This window comes from Rhinichthys klamathensis, unplaced genomic scaffold, assembly GCF_029890125.1.
Source record: "Rhinichthys klamathensis goyatoka isolate OS25496 unplaced genomic scaffold, OSU_Roscu_1.1 h1tg000181l_1, whole genome shotgun sequence".
Taxonomy (NCBI): domain Eukaryota; kingdom Metazoa; phylum Chordata; class Actinopteri; order Cypriniformes; family Leuciscidae; genus Rhinichthys; species Rhinichthys klamathensis.
This window is the reverse complement of record NW_026606709.1, coordinates 2,241,705-2,261,346: the sequence shown is the minus strand read 5'-3', so window position 1 is coordinate 2,261,346 and position 19,642 is coordinate 2,241,705. Positions and strand designations below refer to the sequence as shown.

General features: G+C 36.8%; 1 protein-coding gene across 4 annotated transcripts in view; it reads right to left on the bottom strand.

Moving 5' to 3' along the window:
• mtss1la (MTSS I-BAR domain containing 2a) overlaps positions 1–14,305 on the bottom strand; it is a 34,876-nt gene extending 20,571 nt beyond the window's left edge. For 3 of the 4 annotated variants that reach the window (XM_056261265.1, XM_056261266.1, XM_056261267.1), the window contains exons 1-3: positions 13,778–14,305; positions 8,458–8,519; positions 8,001–8,074 (exon numbers count right to left, since the gene is read on the bottom strand). In XM_056261265.1, the coding sequence (XP_056117240.1) occupies positions 8,001–8,074; positions 8,458–8,519; positions 13,778–13,849 (208 nt within the window). In that variant the 5' untranslated portion in view covers positions 13,850–14,305. The remainder of the gene's footprint in view (positions 1–8,000; positions 8,075–8,457; positions 8,520–13,777) is intronic. The other variant, XM_056261264.1, reaches the window with a different exon arrangement.
• Positions 14,306–19,642: the final 5,337 nt, after the last annotated feature.

Below are 19,642 nucleotides of genomic sequence, written 5' to 3'. Positions count from 1 at the left end.
CATCATATAAACACAGTGACTTAGATGTGCTAATAAAGAACTAGATGAACAAAGCATGTATCATTACATCTGACTTGTGTTCCAGTAAACATCCCTGTTCCAGCATTCATCACTGGAAGTGAATGTTAGCAAATGCAGCTATTCTTAGAGCCCAGACATCCAAATGCAAGTCAAACACAGACATCAAACACTTCCACGCCTGTCTAACACGTGCTCTAATAGACTGCTCACATCTGCTCTATAAAAAACACTGACCATGACGCCATGACTATAAAGATCACAAACAAGCCAGACTGCTGGACTCCTTTGCTATCAAAGGCAGGGAGTCATAATAGAAGAGAAAGGTTTAAGAGAGAGAGAGAGAGAGAGATAGAGAGAGAAAGTGGCAGTATGTAATTTCCTTCCATATTGACGTTCCTTGTATTGGTATTCGCAAGCCTACTAACACTCAACTTAAACTGACCTTTTCTTGACAATCTTAAATGCATATATGGAACAATAAGTCGAGTTGAAAGGAGATGAAACCCTTAATACCCTCTTAAAAAACACAGCAAGGCTGGTCACCAGCATAAGGTATGTTTTGCATGCTGGGACCAGCACCGAATGCTTGTTTGTTCCCAGCATGGGAAGCGGGAGAGCTGGTGGACCAGCAAGCCAGCTCAGTTTTGCTTGAGAACAGCATGACTATTCTAGTCCACCAGCTTGACCAGCACTATACCAGTTCTAACCAACATAAACCAGCCTGGACCAACATGGAATTCATGCTGGTTTATGCTGGAGTTTTCAGCAGGGTAGTGGTCAAAACTGACATCCAGGCAATCATGAAGACGAATCTGAAAGGTGAACTGGTAACACTGTACAATAAGGTTAGAAATGTTTTCATGTTCATAAAAAAAACATCATAGCATTTATTAATTTCTACTTTTACTGTTGCTTATATACTAACATTTAAAGTTGTAAAAATACATTAACACCAATGTATTCTGAATAAACATGAATTAACAATGAACAATAGTATGTTCATAATTATAATATAATTAAATATCATGTGTAATATGAATGTAATTATAACATATTGTAAATTATACTATATTTAAAAAGCCATTTTTATGAATATGAACAAATTGTTGTTCATAGTTAGTTCAGGAGACCTACTGCATAAACTAAATGAACCTTACTGTAAAGTACTGTACTGCCACATATTCAAACACTTTACATGTTCAGGTCACTGAAAGGCTGTGGTCGTTAGCTAATGTGACTGTCCGGACTGTGTGTGATTATGGGCCTGCTAACTGGGGTGATAGGGGGGAGAAATGTGTGTCACTGGAAGCCGTTGAGACGAGAATCTGTCTGATGGCAGTGTTTTAGCGAGATCTCCAGCTGTGCCAGTGCCCCCAGCCTGCCCCTAATTCAAAGAGAACGCAGGCCTACAGTTGCTGACACTTAATGTCAGGGATTATATACAGCCCTCTCATTGGTGTAGAGTAGATATAATTTTAGTGTGGAGCTACTGTGACCCCTCCAAAAAAAATTAAATAAAAGTGAGAAGCTTGTAATGAATTCTCTCCTTTGGAATTAGGGTAACAATCATTTGATACACTATGGTCACAGGCGTAACTATTACGGGCCCGGACCAATCAGGGGCCCGCGTGACTGGAAGATATTGATTGACAGCTGGGGCCCCCTATTGCATTTTACTACTTTCAGTCTGATCGCATTTTACTTTATTGCGAATTTATTTGAATAATTAATGACAACAACATATTTTACTGATCATTAAATACATGTGTGAAACGGTAACGCTTCCTTTTACAGTACAGTACTTACGTGTACTTACAGTGTACTTACCTAGAAAGTACTGGCTAATATAAGGTAAGTACATGGGTTACGGGTAGGTTTAGGGGTAGGTTCAGGGTTAGTACCTAGTTATTACCCAGTAATTATAATTACTATAATAAGTACATAGTAAGTACATGGGTAACAGGACTGTAAAAGGAAGCGTTACCTGTGAAACGAACAATGATGGATTTTGGTGTAATTTGTTTTCGAATTGGGACTGGGGAATCCCCGGGTCGGTAAGTGAACATGCGTTGCGTGCAAAACAGTAAAAACGTTGAACTTGAGACAGACAATATTGATATGGAGTGGAGTCGTAGTCAAATTACAAAAGTAAATTACCCAAAATTAAGCTGCTTTAAAAAGATAGCACAGTGTTTTTTTGTGTTATGGTGCCCATTCACTAGTGTTTTTTTTGTTGTTGTTTTTGTGGTGCGCGTAGGCTACTCTTGATTTTGTCAGTCATCTCATCTCTTATATGCTGTGTCTCTATGATCCTATCCTGTCCTATTCATGGAAACTTACTCGTGGACATTGCGTCATCACGTGCTGTAGGAGGGGGGCCCGCCTTGTTAATCCTGCATAAGGGCCCGGTGTTTGCTCGTTACGCCACTGACTATGGTGTGTATAGTAGTGCAACTTGTAACTTATCAACGCAAAGTCATAAACAACAGACAGAGAAGGTCAGAGGTGAAAATGCTCCAGTGACAGCTATCTACTAAAAGTATTGACAGTTCACTGAACTAATTTATGCCAGTGCTGTATGTTTGGAGTCCGGTGCAGAACAAAGCGCTCCCGCAGGACAAATGGAATCAATCTGGTTCACTGGCATCTGGTAATGATTCTGAACTGGGCAGAAGGGTGAAGGTGGATAGGTTTGCATTTTCTGTTACTAGACTGAAACAAAATCAAATGTGACATAATCTGCTCCTTTAGACTCTAGTCTATAGTGTATAGTCTGTATCTTTCTTAATTTCTTATCACTGCAAGTTTTTTATAACCAGCTGTATAGCAGTAGGGGTTGGGTAAAATTTTGATTGATATATAAATATAACTCCATGGATGTTTCTCTGGCCAAAATATATGCTTAAATATGCTAAATATATGTGGCTTAGGAAACATACTTTTTTGAAAATGTATTTTGTTCAAACCTTTAGTTTAAATGCCAACATATAAAGTACTACAAAATGTATTTCTGCCAAATATATTTGAGCAAAAAACATATATCTTTTATATATCTTCAATCCATTATATTTATTTCCCAAGGCCACATATAAGCCTTTCTAACCCCAAACTAAAACTTACGAATCATAGATCATAATCCTATTCCATCATAGTTTCTCTCCCACACTAAGAAGATCTTTAAAACAAGACCTTTATATACGTCTGATATGTAGTGCTGTAACCTTGCAGATTTTGGTACCCAATAGCAACCATCCATTTTGTCCAATGTGATTGGTTGGTGAACACACGCAACAAACCCATGCACACTGCATGGGATATAAAGATCCATTGCATTCAGCGCTTGTGTACATATGGTGCAATTTACAAGAAATGTACAAATGAGTAATTCAGCTCTAGGCAGACAGCTATGCCTGACCCACATCCTTTAACTGTGTTGATGAAGACTAGATTTGTTTGGCCTTGTCTGATCCCTGCAGGCAGTAACTAGAGGATTTTAAAGGCACAGGAAGGATTCGGTTTCAGAGATCCAATAGCAGCCAAGCTAGAAGCAGTATTAAACTATGATGAAACATGACTCTCAAGCCATTTCCTAGTTATCAGAACAAACCCAAAGTGACCTTCCTGCTGTATTCATATTTAAGTATGACTTTCAACAAGGGCTGCACAATTGATTGAAATTAAAACAAAATCACAATATGCCTTAGTGCGATTATCAAACCACAAAGCCTGTGATTTAATTACATTTGAATCTGCATGCTTCAGAGTGAAGCGCAGCAGTGTTCTTACAGTACACGTGTGAGCATCTCATGATCTGGTGTTTTCAGTGTCTCAGTCAGAACAAGTAAATGTTCGCAGTAAATGCTGATCTACACGAATCTATGCATCTGATCTGAGTTTGGGTCACTCTAATGAGCATTAGGAAACAGACATGTGCTGACCATCTTCCCATACTTGTAATGAGAAGCGCTTATCAACAAAAGAGAAGCATTAAGGGATTCCTGAGTTTTTTTTACTTTTATTTAAAGGAATAGCTCACCCAAAAATGAAAATGAATCCCATAATTTATGGCCATCCTAGGTGTATATGACTTTCTCCGTTCAGCCAAAAACAATCTGAGTTATATTAAATAATATCCTGGCTCTTCCCAGCTTTATATTGGCATTGAATAGTGCCCGAGTGTTTGAAGCTCCAAAAAGTGCATCCATCCATCATAAAAGTAATCCATACGACTCCAGTGGGTTAATAAATGCCTTCTGAAGGTTTTTGTAAGAAAAATATCCATATTTAAAACTTCATAAACTATAATCACTGGCTTCCAGCAACAGACGTACACGCGTTCATGAGAGAGCCGAGTTCCAATGGAAGGGTGACCTCTGACCCACCGTAGGACGTATGCCGTAGGCTTTATCGCATTTTAACCCCCTGGGGTCAGCGGTCGCGCCGGCGATACCACCTCGCTTTTTTTCTTATCAGTGAAAAAGAGACTCAAAATACTCTGTTAATTTTGATCTTACATATAAGTGTTATACATCATTCAAAACTGTTAAATGTCTTATTTTATTTGTGTACACTCATAATAAAATAAAAACAAAATGTTGTGTTTTTCGTAAAATAAAGAAAATAAACATGATGCGCGTTCTGCAGTCTCTCTCAATGTGAAGTTCATTCTGAAACGCGACAGAAAATGAACTGTAACTCAGCGAATGTTTGTCACACAGACTTGAGACAAATGTCTTTACAAAGCTTGAAGTCTCTTTGTTCAAATGATGTACAGTATATAAAAAACAAATATTCTCTGTTTAAGTAATCCGTATGAAAGCAACGAAATGTACAGTTTCTCAAACGCTTCCTCAGAAGAATTATATGAACGCGATTTGAAGATGAGAAAGATTTTTACGGTAAGACATGTCCACTCATAATAGTAAGCATGTTATTGTTATATAAACTTTACATTGTAGCAACTAGTCAAACTAGTGCCAGACTAAAATGTACGTTATGAAATGAGATTTGAGTAAAAACATGAACCCTAATGCTAAATTTATATACATGTACACAAGGATGTTTTTATGTTCGATAATAAAACACAGCATGATAAAAGTAGGCTAGTATGAGTGTTTACTCTAATATGGTGAATATTATCATGTTTAGACCCGTGTTTACTGTTAAATGCTGTGTTTGTGGATATCTGCTCAAACGTAGATATGTATAATGTGGTAACAATAATGTTTCATAATTTGGACCGGCTCGATCGCTTCAGTAAATGTCCTCTGCACGCGCTGTGCGTTTGAAAAGCATTAGGCTTCATGTTTTTACTCCAATCATTTCATAACGTCATAACGAATGGAAACATTTGAAGTAACATATGATAATCCATATATTTTTCTCTAGTGTAGTGTTACTGAAGTGTTCATTTTTAACGATTTATAGGCCACCTGCTATAGGCTATTGTTATTATTATTTTATGCAGCCCTACACGTATATTTGCCTACAAGGCACAACAAACCTGGTGTTCATTATATATATATATATATATATATATATATATATATATATATATATATATATATATATATATATATATATATATAAAAACCTGGTATTCATTATATATATATATATATACACTCACCGGCCACTTTATTAGGTACACCTGTCCAACTGCTCGTTAACACTTAATTTCTAAGCAGCCAATCACATGGCGGCAACTCAGTGCATTTAGGCATGTAGACATGGTCAAGACAATCTCCTGCAGTTCAAACCGAGCATCAGTATGGGGAAGAAAGTTGATTTGAGTGACTTTGAACGTGGCATGATTGTTGGTGCCAGAAGGGCTGGTCTGAGTATTTCAGAAACTGCTAATCTACTGGGATTTTCACGCACAACCATCTCTAGGGTTTACAGAGAATGGTCCGAAAAAGAAAAAACATCCAGTGAGCGGCAGTTCTGTGGGCGGAAATGCCTTGTTGATGCCAGAGGTCAGAGGAGAATGGCCAGACTGGTTCGAGCTGATAGAAGGGCAACAGTGACTGAAATAACCACTCGTTACAACCGAGGTATGCAGCAAAGCATTTGTGAAGCCACAACACGCACAACCTTGAGGCGGATGGGCTACAACAGCAGAAGACTCCACCGGGTACCACTCATCTCCACTACAAATAGGAAAAAGAGGCTACAATTTGCAAGAGCTCACCAAAATTGAACAGTTGAAGACTGGAAAAATGTTGCCTGGTCTGATGAGTCTCGATTTCTGTTGAGACATTCAGATGTTAGAGTCAGAATTTGGCGTAAACAGAATGAGAACATGGAACCATCATGCCTTGTTACCACTGTGCAGGCTGGTGGTGGTGGTGTAATGGTGTAGGGGGTGGTTTCGTGTCACACTTTAGACCCCTTAGTGCCAATTGGGCATCGTTTAAATGCCACGGCCTACCTGAGCATTGTTTCTGACCATGTCCATCCCTTTATGGCCACCATGTACCCATCCTCTGATGGCTACTTCCACCATGTCACAAAGCTCTAATCATTTCAAATTGGTTTCTTGAACATGACAATGAGTTCACTGTACTAAAATGGCCTCAACAGTCACCAGATCTCAACCCAATAGAGCATCTTTGGGATGTGGTGGAACGGGAGATTCGCATCATGGATGTGCAGCCGACAAATCTGCGGCAACTGTGTGATGCCATCATGTCAATATGGACCAAACTCCCTGAGGAATGCTTCCAGCACCTTGTTGAATCTATGCCACGAAGAATTGAGGCAGTTCTGAAGGCAAAAGGGGGTCCAACCCGTTACTAGCATGGGGTACCTAATAAAGTGGCCGGTGAGTGTATATATATATATATATATATATATATGTCTGTGTGTGTATTTTGTAAATTTTAAATTACAATTTTAACCAGAAAAATCTAAAATGTATTCCCAAAATCGTGCAGCCTATAGTTTATCTTGATATCAGCATGTTTACAGTTGTTTCGGGGTTTTTTTTTTACAGGGACCAGATGCCACTGAGTCTTGCTGACTTACACATTCATATGAGTCTCTGTACATGAACATGGTAAAATGAAAAATCAAACACCTTGGAAATGACAGGTATGTACTATGTTTCAGGAATGGCACAAAGTTATGTGACTGTTCAAGTCTCTGTCTTTAGATCACTGTGTTCAATAATGTGCTTTTTTGTCCTTTGTTGTGTATCTTTGGATTATGTTGTGTTGTAAATAAATCCAAACAATCTAAAAAGCCATTCTTTTTTAAATCTCTCCTCATTCTTTGTGCAAGGTTCCTCATAATGATAGGGCCTGATTGCACCTGATAGGGCCATTATGGGAGGGTCTTTGTCTTTCTCAGGTGTGAAATACATCAATATTCATGATGAATATTGATGTATTTAACCTAACCCTAACCCCTAACCCTAACCCTAACCCTCGCATAAAGCTTTCTTACACAAAACATGTCTTACAAATTTCTAGGCTACGTGATACAATTTTCAAAAGTCTTTTGAAGAAATAATCAGTATGGGTTTCATGACCTTATTTCAGTGACATTTTTTTTTCCACAAACCACGCATAAACGTAATTATCTCAAAACTACAAACTTTTACATACATGCTGCTGACAAATTATTGTAGTAGAGTTTGTGCTGAATACAGTGTAATCAGACTTTAGCCATGAAAATGTCACAAGTAACAGAAATAAGCACAAATGTCAGAGCATGTCAGAACACCTCCATGACCCAGAAAACACCTTCAAAGGGTTAAATCACAATCACAATTTTTTACAGAAAAATCGCCATTCGATTCTTTTCTCCAAATTGTGCAGCCCCAATTCCAACTTCTTTACAATGCCATATTTTGGAATGTTATTGTGCAATCTGACTATGCAAAAGTTTTTTATAGTCTCCCAAAACACCGTCGACAACCTTCTGCAACTCAAAAATGTTGATCATTGTGACCTCAACTTTTTAACTGAAAAATTTACCTCTCGTGTTGGTCCCCATGTCTGCCACCTTCTGAAAAGCATCGAGGAACGCTGAAGCCGCCAACACTGTGGTTCTGTGAAGGGAGTAAACAACAAAACATTTATAGTCATCAATGCCAGTGCTGATTAAGAACAGCAGGCAGACCTGTTGAAAACCAATCTGATTCACTTCTTAAAAATGCAGATTAAGGCCCGAATGGAGGGCTTGATGTGGACTTGCGGTCTCATGGCCTTCGCTCGTTTGTCATTTTATGATTCAGAAGGGTGCTCACGAGGGCTATTTGACTTTTTGTCGATTCCACACTGGTGTGAACTATTACCCAACAGCCCATGCGCCCAAATATAGATCGCAAGGGTTGAGGGTGACATTTGGGACAGGACCTATAAGGTGAGCATCATTATCTACAAAAAGATGAAATAAATAATCAATAAAAGGATATCTGAAGAGTTAAATCACCTTAGCTGGGAATGTAGTTTTGTGGCCTTTGCAATGAAGTCTTCCCACACCGGGTACGAGTACTACAGGAAGGAAGAGACACATATAAGAGAGTTAGTAAGGACATACACCTTAAAACCTAACTGCACACATGCAGGTACCCCAAAACGGACACATTCAAAACTCCATGTACCACAAAGAGAGAGCAAAGCACTTCAGATGAGGACCAGATGTCTCATTGAATACAAACAGTCATGACACTCTTCCATCTGTTTTAGAAGAACATTCTCGACAGAAACACCAGCTAAACTCCGTCCAGGTGTGTCTGTCATCATAGCTTCCTACGTGGTTTAAAAGACCAGCATATGTTGTTCCCCAACATATGATGCTGGTGTTCTCACAATAGGTTTCTTAAAGGGATAGTTCACCAAAAATGAAACAGTATTCCCTCGCTCATGCTGTTCCAAACCTTACTTTCTTCTTTGGAACATAAAAGAGGATATTTTGAAAAATGTCTCAGTGTTGTTGTTTTTCATACACTGAAAGTCAATGGGCACCAAAACGTTTTGATTGCCACCAATACAGGTTTGAGGTGACATGAGGGTGAGTAAATGATGACAGAATTTACATTTCTGAATGAACTATCCCTTTAATTAGCTTAACCAGCAACACTTCCTTGGTCAAGTAGAACCTCTGTAAACAACAGTAAAATCGTAAAAGAATTATTAAGATTTTAATTCCAAAATAATTATTTTATTTTCACACTTCAAGATGCAACTTTTAGACAAAACAAATGAAAAATCATCAAATGCCTCAGGCTTTCACACTGGATCAATTCAAGAGAAAGTCTGTCTTTAATAAACAGAAAATTGTAGAGACAGGAAAGAGGAATCTTTTTAAAACTGTGCTGACAGCTCTTGTTAAGAAACTGGAGAGGTTGGAATAAGATTGTTTTGCATGGTCTCTGTATCTGTCTGAACAGCCAGGGCCCAGGGGTCTCTATAGACATTTGTGTTAAATACTGGTCAAAAATTCTGGCATCGGGTTTGCTGACACAACCTGCTAAAGATGGAAAGACACTAGCCACATGATAGAATACCTGAGATATCTACTGTAAGCAGTGGTTTCTTATTATTTCTTTAAAAAAATGATTAAATCATGGGAGTCTGACTTTATTTTTTGTTGATGTTGGAATCTAGGTTTTCTTGTGTTTTGGAAGAAAGCTAATTCTGCTCTGCTGCCCACTGTGCACTTAATATTACACCCTTATGCCGGGGACACACTTAAAGACTAGCTGAAACATTCCAAGACTGAACTGAACACACTTACAGACTGTTTCCTTTCCAATGACTGGAGCAGATTTTAAACACCGACTGTGAACACTGACTGAACGCAACTGTCTCTGACTCCGCGCGTTTGGGCATGATCAGTCGTAAGCATCAAATTACATTCATAATCGGTCTTTAAGTGTGTCCCTGGCTTAAGTTACGCACAATCTGGACTACCATACAAAAGTTTGGTAAGATTTTTTTTTTTAAGTTTTTGAAAGACGTCACTTATGCTCATCATCTAAGGCTGCATTTATTTGCTAAAAAAAAAAAAAACAGTAACACTCACTGAAATATTTGTCACTGTTATATTCTGTTAGTTTCTGTTTTCATGGACTTCCAATTTGTTCTCATTTTCATCATGTGCTCCTTTGTTCAGTTTTCCCACTCCTCATTATTAGTTAATTTGTGTCAGCTGTGTTCTATTAATTATCCTCGGTTTTTTTTTTGTTGCTATAGAAGTTGATCTCTCACATTCATTCTCTATTTGGTCTACGTTGCTTTAGTGTGTGTTGCCCTGTCTGTTTGTTTATTCGTTGTATCTTTGCCATTAAAACTTATTCTGCCTTCCTGCAACCATCCGTGACAATATTGTAACAATTTATTTTAATATATTACAACATGTAATTTATTCCAGTGATAGCAAAGCTGAATTTTCAGCATCAATGCTCCAGTCTTTAGTGTCACATGATCCTTCAGAAATAATTCTAATATGCTGATTTGGTTCTCAAGAAACATTTCTAGTAGGCTATTATCACAGTTGGATTATTTGATAAATAAAAGGTTCAAAAGACTAACATTTATTTTAAATATATAACAATGTAAACATCTTTTTTACTGTCACTTTTAATCACTTTAATGTGTCCTTGCTGAATAAAAGTATCCATTTCATTTTTTTTTTTTTTGTACATCGTACTGTCCCCAAACCTTTGAACGATACTGTAAATGCATACAATAAGAAAGATGATTTTGACTCTCTAACTCCAACTCCTGTAAACCGTCAAAGTCAGACTCAGGTCTATTTAAAACCCACAGGTGGTTAATTAGCTTTCAGGCAACAAGGACGAAAAAGACACAAGGAGATTGAGACTAAAACTGATGAACAAAGAAGGTTGTTGCAGGTTAAGAAAAGTCTGCAGATGCTGTGATCAATTCACATATAGGCCGCAATAGACAATACAGTGGCTTAATTCAATAATATGATCATCTTATATTTACAGACTTTTAATCAGAAAAGAGCATAATGTTATAACCGTTTTGATTTTGATTTATGAAAAAATATATTTTTTCATTATCACAGGTTTAAACTTAGTCTAACGTTGTGTGTTATTTTCCCTGATTGAGCTATTCAGTTGTACAATAAAGGAAACAGTAAATGTATTTCTTCATTGAATGTATCTGCTCTGTTTTAAAATGTAGGCTAATATTGTAATGAAATATTTACAAATGAATTGGTATTAAATCACATCAGAATCAAATTTAGAGCTTGTGAATAGGAGTTAGATCGTATCGAATCAGGAAATCAGTTAGTTAGAATCTAGGATAAAATAGGACTTTCCTAATAATACATTAAAATATCAATGTCTTGCTGGGGGTTTTTTTGATGAAAGAAGAACCGTGTTGTGATTGGAATCAGTTACAAAGCCCAGATTAGACTTTGAAGAAAAAAGCCAAATTTTGTGATTATTTCCTAGGCTCCATGCAAGTTCCTGTAGCCAATGAACACATTAAACAAGATGACAGAAAGTCCTAACATTTCAACCCAAAATTGAAACAGTAATGATGTTATTTGTATGGTCAATTTATCATAAAAGCCCTTGAGTTTATTTGAATTCATGGAGGCTATCACAATCACAACGCAAAAGCTAAAAACAAACACCAAAAGTTTGAAAATAAATATTATACAAAAATTTTAACGCTGGAAGAATTTAAAGTACACAATTACAAACAAATATATAGCATTTATTAAATGAACTGGGTTGCACTTTATTATGATGGTCCACTTTAGACATTCTACTCACTATTCTATGTCAACTATGACTTTTAGTAGACTGTTAGCTTAGGGTTCAGGTTAGTAGAATAAGTAGTTGCAAAGTTAGAATGTCTGTTGTCAAAATGAAGTGTTAGCAGATATTAAGCAGACAGTCTACTAATAGTCTAATGAGAGTTAGTTGACAAGTAGTTGCAAAGTTACTTATAATTAGTAGAATGTCTAAACCTCGGACCATCGAAATAAAGTGTAAAATGTTAAACTCATGAGTATAATTATTATTATTACGTATTTCAATACTAGTTTTACTATTTCATTTTATTTTGGAAGTGAAAAAAGTCTGTTTCTGTGTTTTCATTTCATATTATTCTAACAAAAATAGCTGTCATAAACCTTTGGCCACAGCTGTAAACTCTTTTATAGACCTTGGTCTGCCAAGTGAAATCACCGAGTAGAGAAATGATACAATATGCTAATTTTTGAAGAGGAGTTTGCCCTACCTACTCAAATCATCATCTCTGACATTACAACACTCTCCGGCTGTATCCTCTTTACGACTGTTGATATACTGCATGTCAAACAAGCTGAACGTTGCCAGGGCTGGTCCTGTGCCAAGTCTGGAGCCGTTCACAACATATGAACTCCAGATCTGGCATCTGGCCACTGAACTTCACTCAAACGCCAACTTTCAGCAATAACATTCACTACTGGAGCCACACGAGAACATGGAAACCATTTATGGAACAGTACGTACAACCACAGGGTTCTGCTTCAGCAACGCAACAGGCTGGAAAGCGCTCCAAAAAAGTTAGCAAATAGCTGTAGGAAAAGAGATCATATCTGAGAGATGGCCATGAGAGGTTTAAATGTTACAGGAGAACAGATTAAATGACATTAGACGTTTCACACAATAACATACTATTTTGACTTGTCTTCATTAAGGAATACTACAAATGGTTCTTCTTAATAAGATATGTGGTTCAAAAATAGCGCAAATAAAGAATTCCAACATGCCATGAAATATTATATCTCTTATCCTATTGACTATTTGGACAAAATAGCCACTGTGATATCTAAATCAATTACTCCCCAAAGTAATTGATTTGCATAGTTAGAATGAGTTTCTGTATTACAAACTTTTCTCTTCTGACAAAAATCTCAAAAAGATGTATAAAAGCTGTTTTTGGTTCTTTTTACTTCACTGAAAATCACAACAAGGCTCTGAGCAAGTGAGATTTTAGCCGAGCTCCACGTTTAAGCTCTCTCTGATGCATTAATATCTCTTTATGAGCCATGCATAATCCCTGCGCATTAACATTGCTTTCAGAAATCATCAATATGATAGAGGGTCAATCTGAGAGATATTCTGACTCGAGTTCAAAATAGTGGTAAATGTCTTTTGGTCATTGGACAACTAATAGCTAGGCAGACTTTTAGTGCACCATTTTCAAATCTGTAAATGAGGACTATATGTCAAATAAAATGAATTGGGTTAAAATGGGATTATATGGTTGTTGTAAAATTCAAACGACACATGAGCCTCTAAACATGCAATAACAGACCGTGGTGCTATAGTGCACATATAACACTTGACTTTCAAAACATAATTTTACATTTCTGCTCAAGCCTGGACAAGTGGGTGGTGCCCATGCTTCTTATAAAACCCCTATATTTTGGAGAAAAAAAATATTTCTTAAGATTATTTATCATTTCTAGCTAAGCCCCTAACTGGACCTATTTTCTGAAGAAAAATTGTCTTTTTCGTCTTTTACGTAGGCAAATTATTTGTATTTATCTCAAATAGAATGCACAAAAATATGCTTTAACATATAAAAGGTTCAACAGACATCTACAAAAGGGTTCAATTCTCATTCCACAACAAAGCCCTCCATGCTGAGACCCCCATGTCATTAATCACAGCATCAGTGGTGCAGGCAGCTGGACCCCTAATGAAAACAAAGGCAGTAAAACACAACCATCTTTTTTGTGCTAAATATCTGCATCAATAAAACAGTACTGGTACCTTCATATCATTGACGATCGCCTGAAACAATCCACCCAGAGCGCCGCACTCCTTCTCCACGCTCTCCATCATGTCACCGAGCCCTTGGTTGTTATTATACGCTCAGTGAATCAACAGAATAGATTAAATGTTCTGATCCAAATAAGCTGATTTCTTTCTTCAGCGATTGAGATGAAAGTGTTCCATCACAGCCTAATACAGACCTCTTGTTGCTTCGGATGCAAATGTGAGCAACATGCAGCAGATGTCGGCAAAAAAGGAAACAACGATTGAGGCTGTCGAGTGGCTGTGTGCCCGTTATTCAAGGGAATGATGGCTGGGGTCAAAAGATTTGATTCTCCCCTCCCAACCCCCGGTCTAGGATACAGATGACGATTGGGGTATCATACTAACAATCTGTTCTGTCAGATCCGCGTGGACGAGAGGTTTCAGCTTAAACTGACACTGTAACAGCGATTTTAGGATGAAAGAAGGAGTCGAGTGATGCAGCGAAAGACGGACGTGATATTCGATCCTCCAGGTTGGTGGGCGGGATCTTTGGTTTGGGGGCGGGGTTTATGGGTAGACATATGGCAAGTTGGTGTGTGTGTGTGTGTATAGGGAGAGGACAATTGAATGGTGGTCCTTTAAAGTAGCTTTAATGTGTCTTTGTGTGGCAGGGACAAAGTTAACAGCACAGCTGCCACTGCAGGCCATTAAACGGACAGTGCACTTTTTTTAACCCTTTAACTGTAACAACAAGAAAAAATAAATAAAATATAAAACAAATACGTTTTTTTCTAGTAAATAAAATAACAGAACTTTGCACTTTTTTAAAATTCTCACTTAATAGTCTAATTATAATAATGATGATGATGAAGTAAAAGAGCACTTCATCAGTTTTTTTTTTACCAAATAGTGAAACCATTTTAATCAACTTTGCACATAAATAGCCCTGTGGTGTGACAGAAAAAAATTACTATTAAAATAAAAAAACCTACAAATATTACCTGAATATTACTAAACGTTTTTTGAAGTCATATATATAGCTTGCACATTACACTTAATATGAAATTACATTTAATATGAATTACATTTAATATGAAATTGAGCACTGAACATTGATAAGACTCTAATATCTAATATCTTCAACCTTAAAATTAATTTAAATTTAAACTTTAAAATTCAATTGTTTGATACAGTATGAAAAAAGCACCTAATTTCAAATGGCAAATAAAAGTGATTAGAAAAGTCATAAGCAAAGCAGTGCATTTTAGTCCTGAAGAAAATCCTAAACTGTGATCTAACTAGGGCAAAGTGTCCTAAATCTTGACCTTGCTGCTGGACACTGTCCCTTGAGAGCTAAATGAGCAAAGTGGATACAAAAATTAATTACAGCCCTCTCCTGCACAGCATATCATATCCATCTTCTTTTAACTGGCCATCTCCACAAGCATATCTACATACTGTTGCCATATGCAGGTACACGGCTATTTGACCATCAAATTATGATTTACCTTCGCTCCCCAAATTCCGAAAAGGATGTTATGCAAGTATAGTTATGTAACCTTGTGGTTGAGAAATAGAAGGAGAGGGTCCCATATCAAATAAACACTTTCTGACTTTGAGCCACAGTTTTCCATCACAGTTTCTACAAAAGCACTTAATACAGGAACCAGATAGTTTAAAATTAGCATGACCAGACTGCAGTGGGATATGATTGCGGCATGATTGGTTTACAAAATTTCCAAACTAAATTTCCAAAATGTAACTTTAATTTAAAATGATAAGACTGTCCTGTTATTCTTTTGTGTGCGGGTAAGTTTTATATTACATGTATAGTAAATTAATGTATACACTTCTGGGCAAAGAAAAAAAAAATGGACCAAGCCCAAAATGGCTAAACACTAAGCTTTTAACTGTCATAACCGCAAAGTATTGGTCAGGAAATTAGCTAAATTTAAGCAAATGCACTACTTAAAAAGACATTGCTGTTTGAAAACAGAATTAAGTTTGTTGGCAGAACATGAGAAGTTGTGTGTGGAGTGATGAATCACTATGAAACATGAGTTGCATGGTGATGCTCCAGAGCGATGTCTTCGAAAATACAGTGAGAAATAGCTATAATAATAAATGCATCTCTACCACAGTGAAACATGGAGGAAGAGGTGTCATTGTGTAGGGAGCCTTTCTAGCTGCTGGTTTTGGTGAGCTACGTCACTGTGAAATGTTATATAATGCTTTGGAGTACAGGAGAATATTGCAGAATGGCTTGCTTCTCAAAAATGAAAAGTTGTTATCTACAGAGGAATGATCAGATGTTATGCTTTCATAAAGACAATGCTGCGGCCCAAATTGCAAATCTGTGTTGAAAATTTTGTGCTGCCTAATATTATTGTGGAAACAGTAATACATTATTTTAGGTTTCTTTGATGAATATAACGTTCCAAAGAACAGCATTTATTTGAAACAGAAATCTTTTGTAACATTATAAATGTCGTTACTTTATGATTGATTTAAAGGGATAGTTCACCAAAAACTGAAAAATCTGTCATAATTTACTCCCCCTCAAGTTGTTCCAAACCAGTATGAGTTTCTTTCTTCTGCTGAACAGAAAAGAAGATATTTTGAAGAACATGGGCAACTAAACAGGCCCGAGGCCTCATTTATAGTATAACATTATGGAAGTCAATAGGGCTCATCAACTGTTTGGTGACCCATATTCTTCAAAATATCCTATTTTGTGTTCAACAGAAAAAAGAAACTCATACAGGGTTTGGAACAACATGAGGATGAGGAAATGATGACAGAATTTTCATTTGTGGGTGAACTATCCCTTTAATTCAACCTTGCTTGATGAAAGCATTAATTTCTTTAAAACAATCTCAATTACCCCAAACCTTTTAACAGTAGTGTGTATATAGCCCTATAATTATAAATAAAATATTATATTTGAGTGTATTATTCATTTTCATATTCATTTATGCTTGGACTTCACATTTTGGCTCAACAATCCACACAAAAGACACAAAAAATCAAGAACTTGCAATAGACTGCAAGTATCATATATGTATTCTAAAACTGAATTTCAGCAATAAACAAACCACTTTAGTGAGCCACTGAAAAGCTGTTTTGATATAGTTATAATAAATGAGCCAACTGCATATAACTGACCACAATGAAACTGTGACCACAATTTCCTGGAGTAGTGCTAAAGAAATCTAAAAGCCCCCCAGAACTTTTCCAAAGCAGGAGGATGTTGTTGTGTTTCTCTTACATCACTTACAACCAGGAACATTCTGTTCTTTAAAACAGCTAAATTCCTCCAAAAAAGATAAAGTCAAGGAACCACCTCCGACCTTCACAGTATTTAGAAGGCTGTAAACCTCATACAGTTGACAGGTTTGGTCAAGCCAGAATGGGAGCTTGATGTTTTTCAGTAAAGCTCTTATGTATGGCTCACTAGGGCCTTTCAGATGATACTACAACGCTATCTCACGACCAATTCGTACTAATTTGTACGAATGATTAAAAGGTGGCTAATTCGTACGAATTCATACGAACTCACTCGTACGGATTCGTCCGATTTGTCTAAACCCACGTGATGGGTAGGTTTAGGGGCGGGGTCAGGGGTAGGTCATTCGTATGAATTCATACGAATTTGGAATTCGTAAAATATGTACGATTCAGGTCGTATGAATTGTTACGAATTAGCCACTCGTACAAATTAGTACGAATTGCTCGTGAGATCGGGTTGGATACTACCACACATACAGAGAACCTCATGACCCTCACAATTGAAAAAGACCAAACAGAAAGCATTTTCTGCATTAAATCATTTCTAAAAACAGTGCTGAAACTATATAATCTGTGATGGGATCACTCTCACCTTTCCTTTATTATTATTATTCATCAACAGAGTTATGATGTGGGATGAAAACAAGCAACGAATGGCAAGTATGAACTTAAGATCACGCACATATGTTTTGGGTAACAGTTATTTTTATGAGCATGGTGATACTTAAAATACCATTCTAACCATAGTCTGTCTCCTGACTGGAGGAGAACCATCTGTGGTACCGTAACATTCATTCCTCCCGGCCCCTCGCTGTCCCTCTGCTGAGGAGTCGGTGGGTTGCAGGGATTCTGGGTGCTTGATCCACGCTGGAGCCTTTACTGAGAACATTTGAGCCAGTGGAATTTCCTCTTGCGCAGCCCGCTAAGCCAAAGGATTCCTGAAGATCTGCAAAACAGCAAGAAGGCACGTGCATCTCCCTGTGCTTGTGAAAGAGACAGAGAGAGAAATATGCAGAGAGCATGAAGCAACAGAGAATGATAGACAGTGTCTTACCAATGAGAGGTTATTAAACGCAGAAATATTTAAACATCTACTCCGCCAATCAAAATTTTGGTGATAGTAAAAAAAGATATTTTTTAAGATATTCAGCAGGACACATTCAATTGATTAAAAGTGACAGTAAAGTTATTTATAATGTTATAATATATATATATATATATATATTATAAATCTGGTTCTTTTGAACTTTCTAATCATCAAAGTATCCTGAAAAAAGTGTATCATGGTTTCCACAAAAATATTATACGGCACAATTGTTTTCAACATTAATAATTATTATTGTTGAGCACCAAATCAGCAGAATGATTTCTGAAGGATCATGTGACAATGAAGACTGGAGAAATGACTGCTAAAAATTTAGCTTTGCCATCACAGGAATAAATTACTTTTTTTTATATACATTTAAATACAAAACTGTTATTTTTAATTGTAATATTAATTCACAATATTTCAGTTTTTACTGCATTTTTAATCAAATAAATACGGCCTTGGTAACCATAAGACCTATCCATACTAAGTTTAGAGATCTTGAACTATTGCATAAGTGACTATGTAAACATAAGCAAACAATGAAATATTGTGTTTATCCCATTTCAAGAGTGTTACACAAGACAGGATGTTTGACAGGGACAGCCAACCAGTTTAATCACTGGACATAGTGTTCTCAGTGCAAAGAGATATTTTGTGAAATTGCATATTTATAAACATACAGTAGCCTCAATAAGTATTTGGACACTTAATTTACTTAAAATGTCTGAATGTCCCTGCATAGATATAAAACATCTGTATTATCATATAAATGATTTTAGTAGATGAAATCAGTTCCTCTCAAGTTCATAGACTAGAAGGCACAGATGTAGCTCATCATATAAACTATGAACATGATAAACCAAAAAGCATCACAGGACTGTGAATGTCAAATGTTACTTAAAATATAATGTAAATGACATTCAGAATTTAAGACTGCGCAGCTGCTTATTCTAACAAACAAAGAAAGATGTTTGTGTCAAGAAATCAGAGAAGTTCTTTAAATAAACCAGCGAGAGGAGAAAATCTGCTGGCTTTGCTTGCTATCTTCCTCTTTCATTCTGTGTTGTTACATCTGGCTGCCAAGAAGTAGCATGACAAATGTATTTTCCCTCTCCTCTATTTTCTTTCGGGCAGAACATTCTCTGACCACATGAACCGCACAAGGATTCTAAACAGGGGCCAAAAAAAGGCCAGGTATCACAGACAGGCTGCAGGAACAGAGAACGACTCTTAATAGGACAGGGAATTGTGTCTCTAAACTAGAAGTGCAAAGGTCAACTTAAGAAATGAACCGACTACATCTCTTCAGAGACTACCGCACAGTATTGACATGACAGCAATTCTCATGCATAAATTAATGACATAAAAATAAAGGATGAGGATGCCCAGGGACCTCAAGTCTAAATGGAGTTTCTGTAATAATGCAGCTTTCTAGAAACTATTACTGTGAAATGTTATCGGAGAAAGTGCAAAAGAAGGGTAAATGTTGCCCTCTGCTG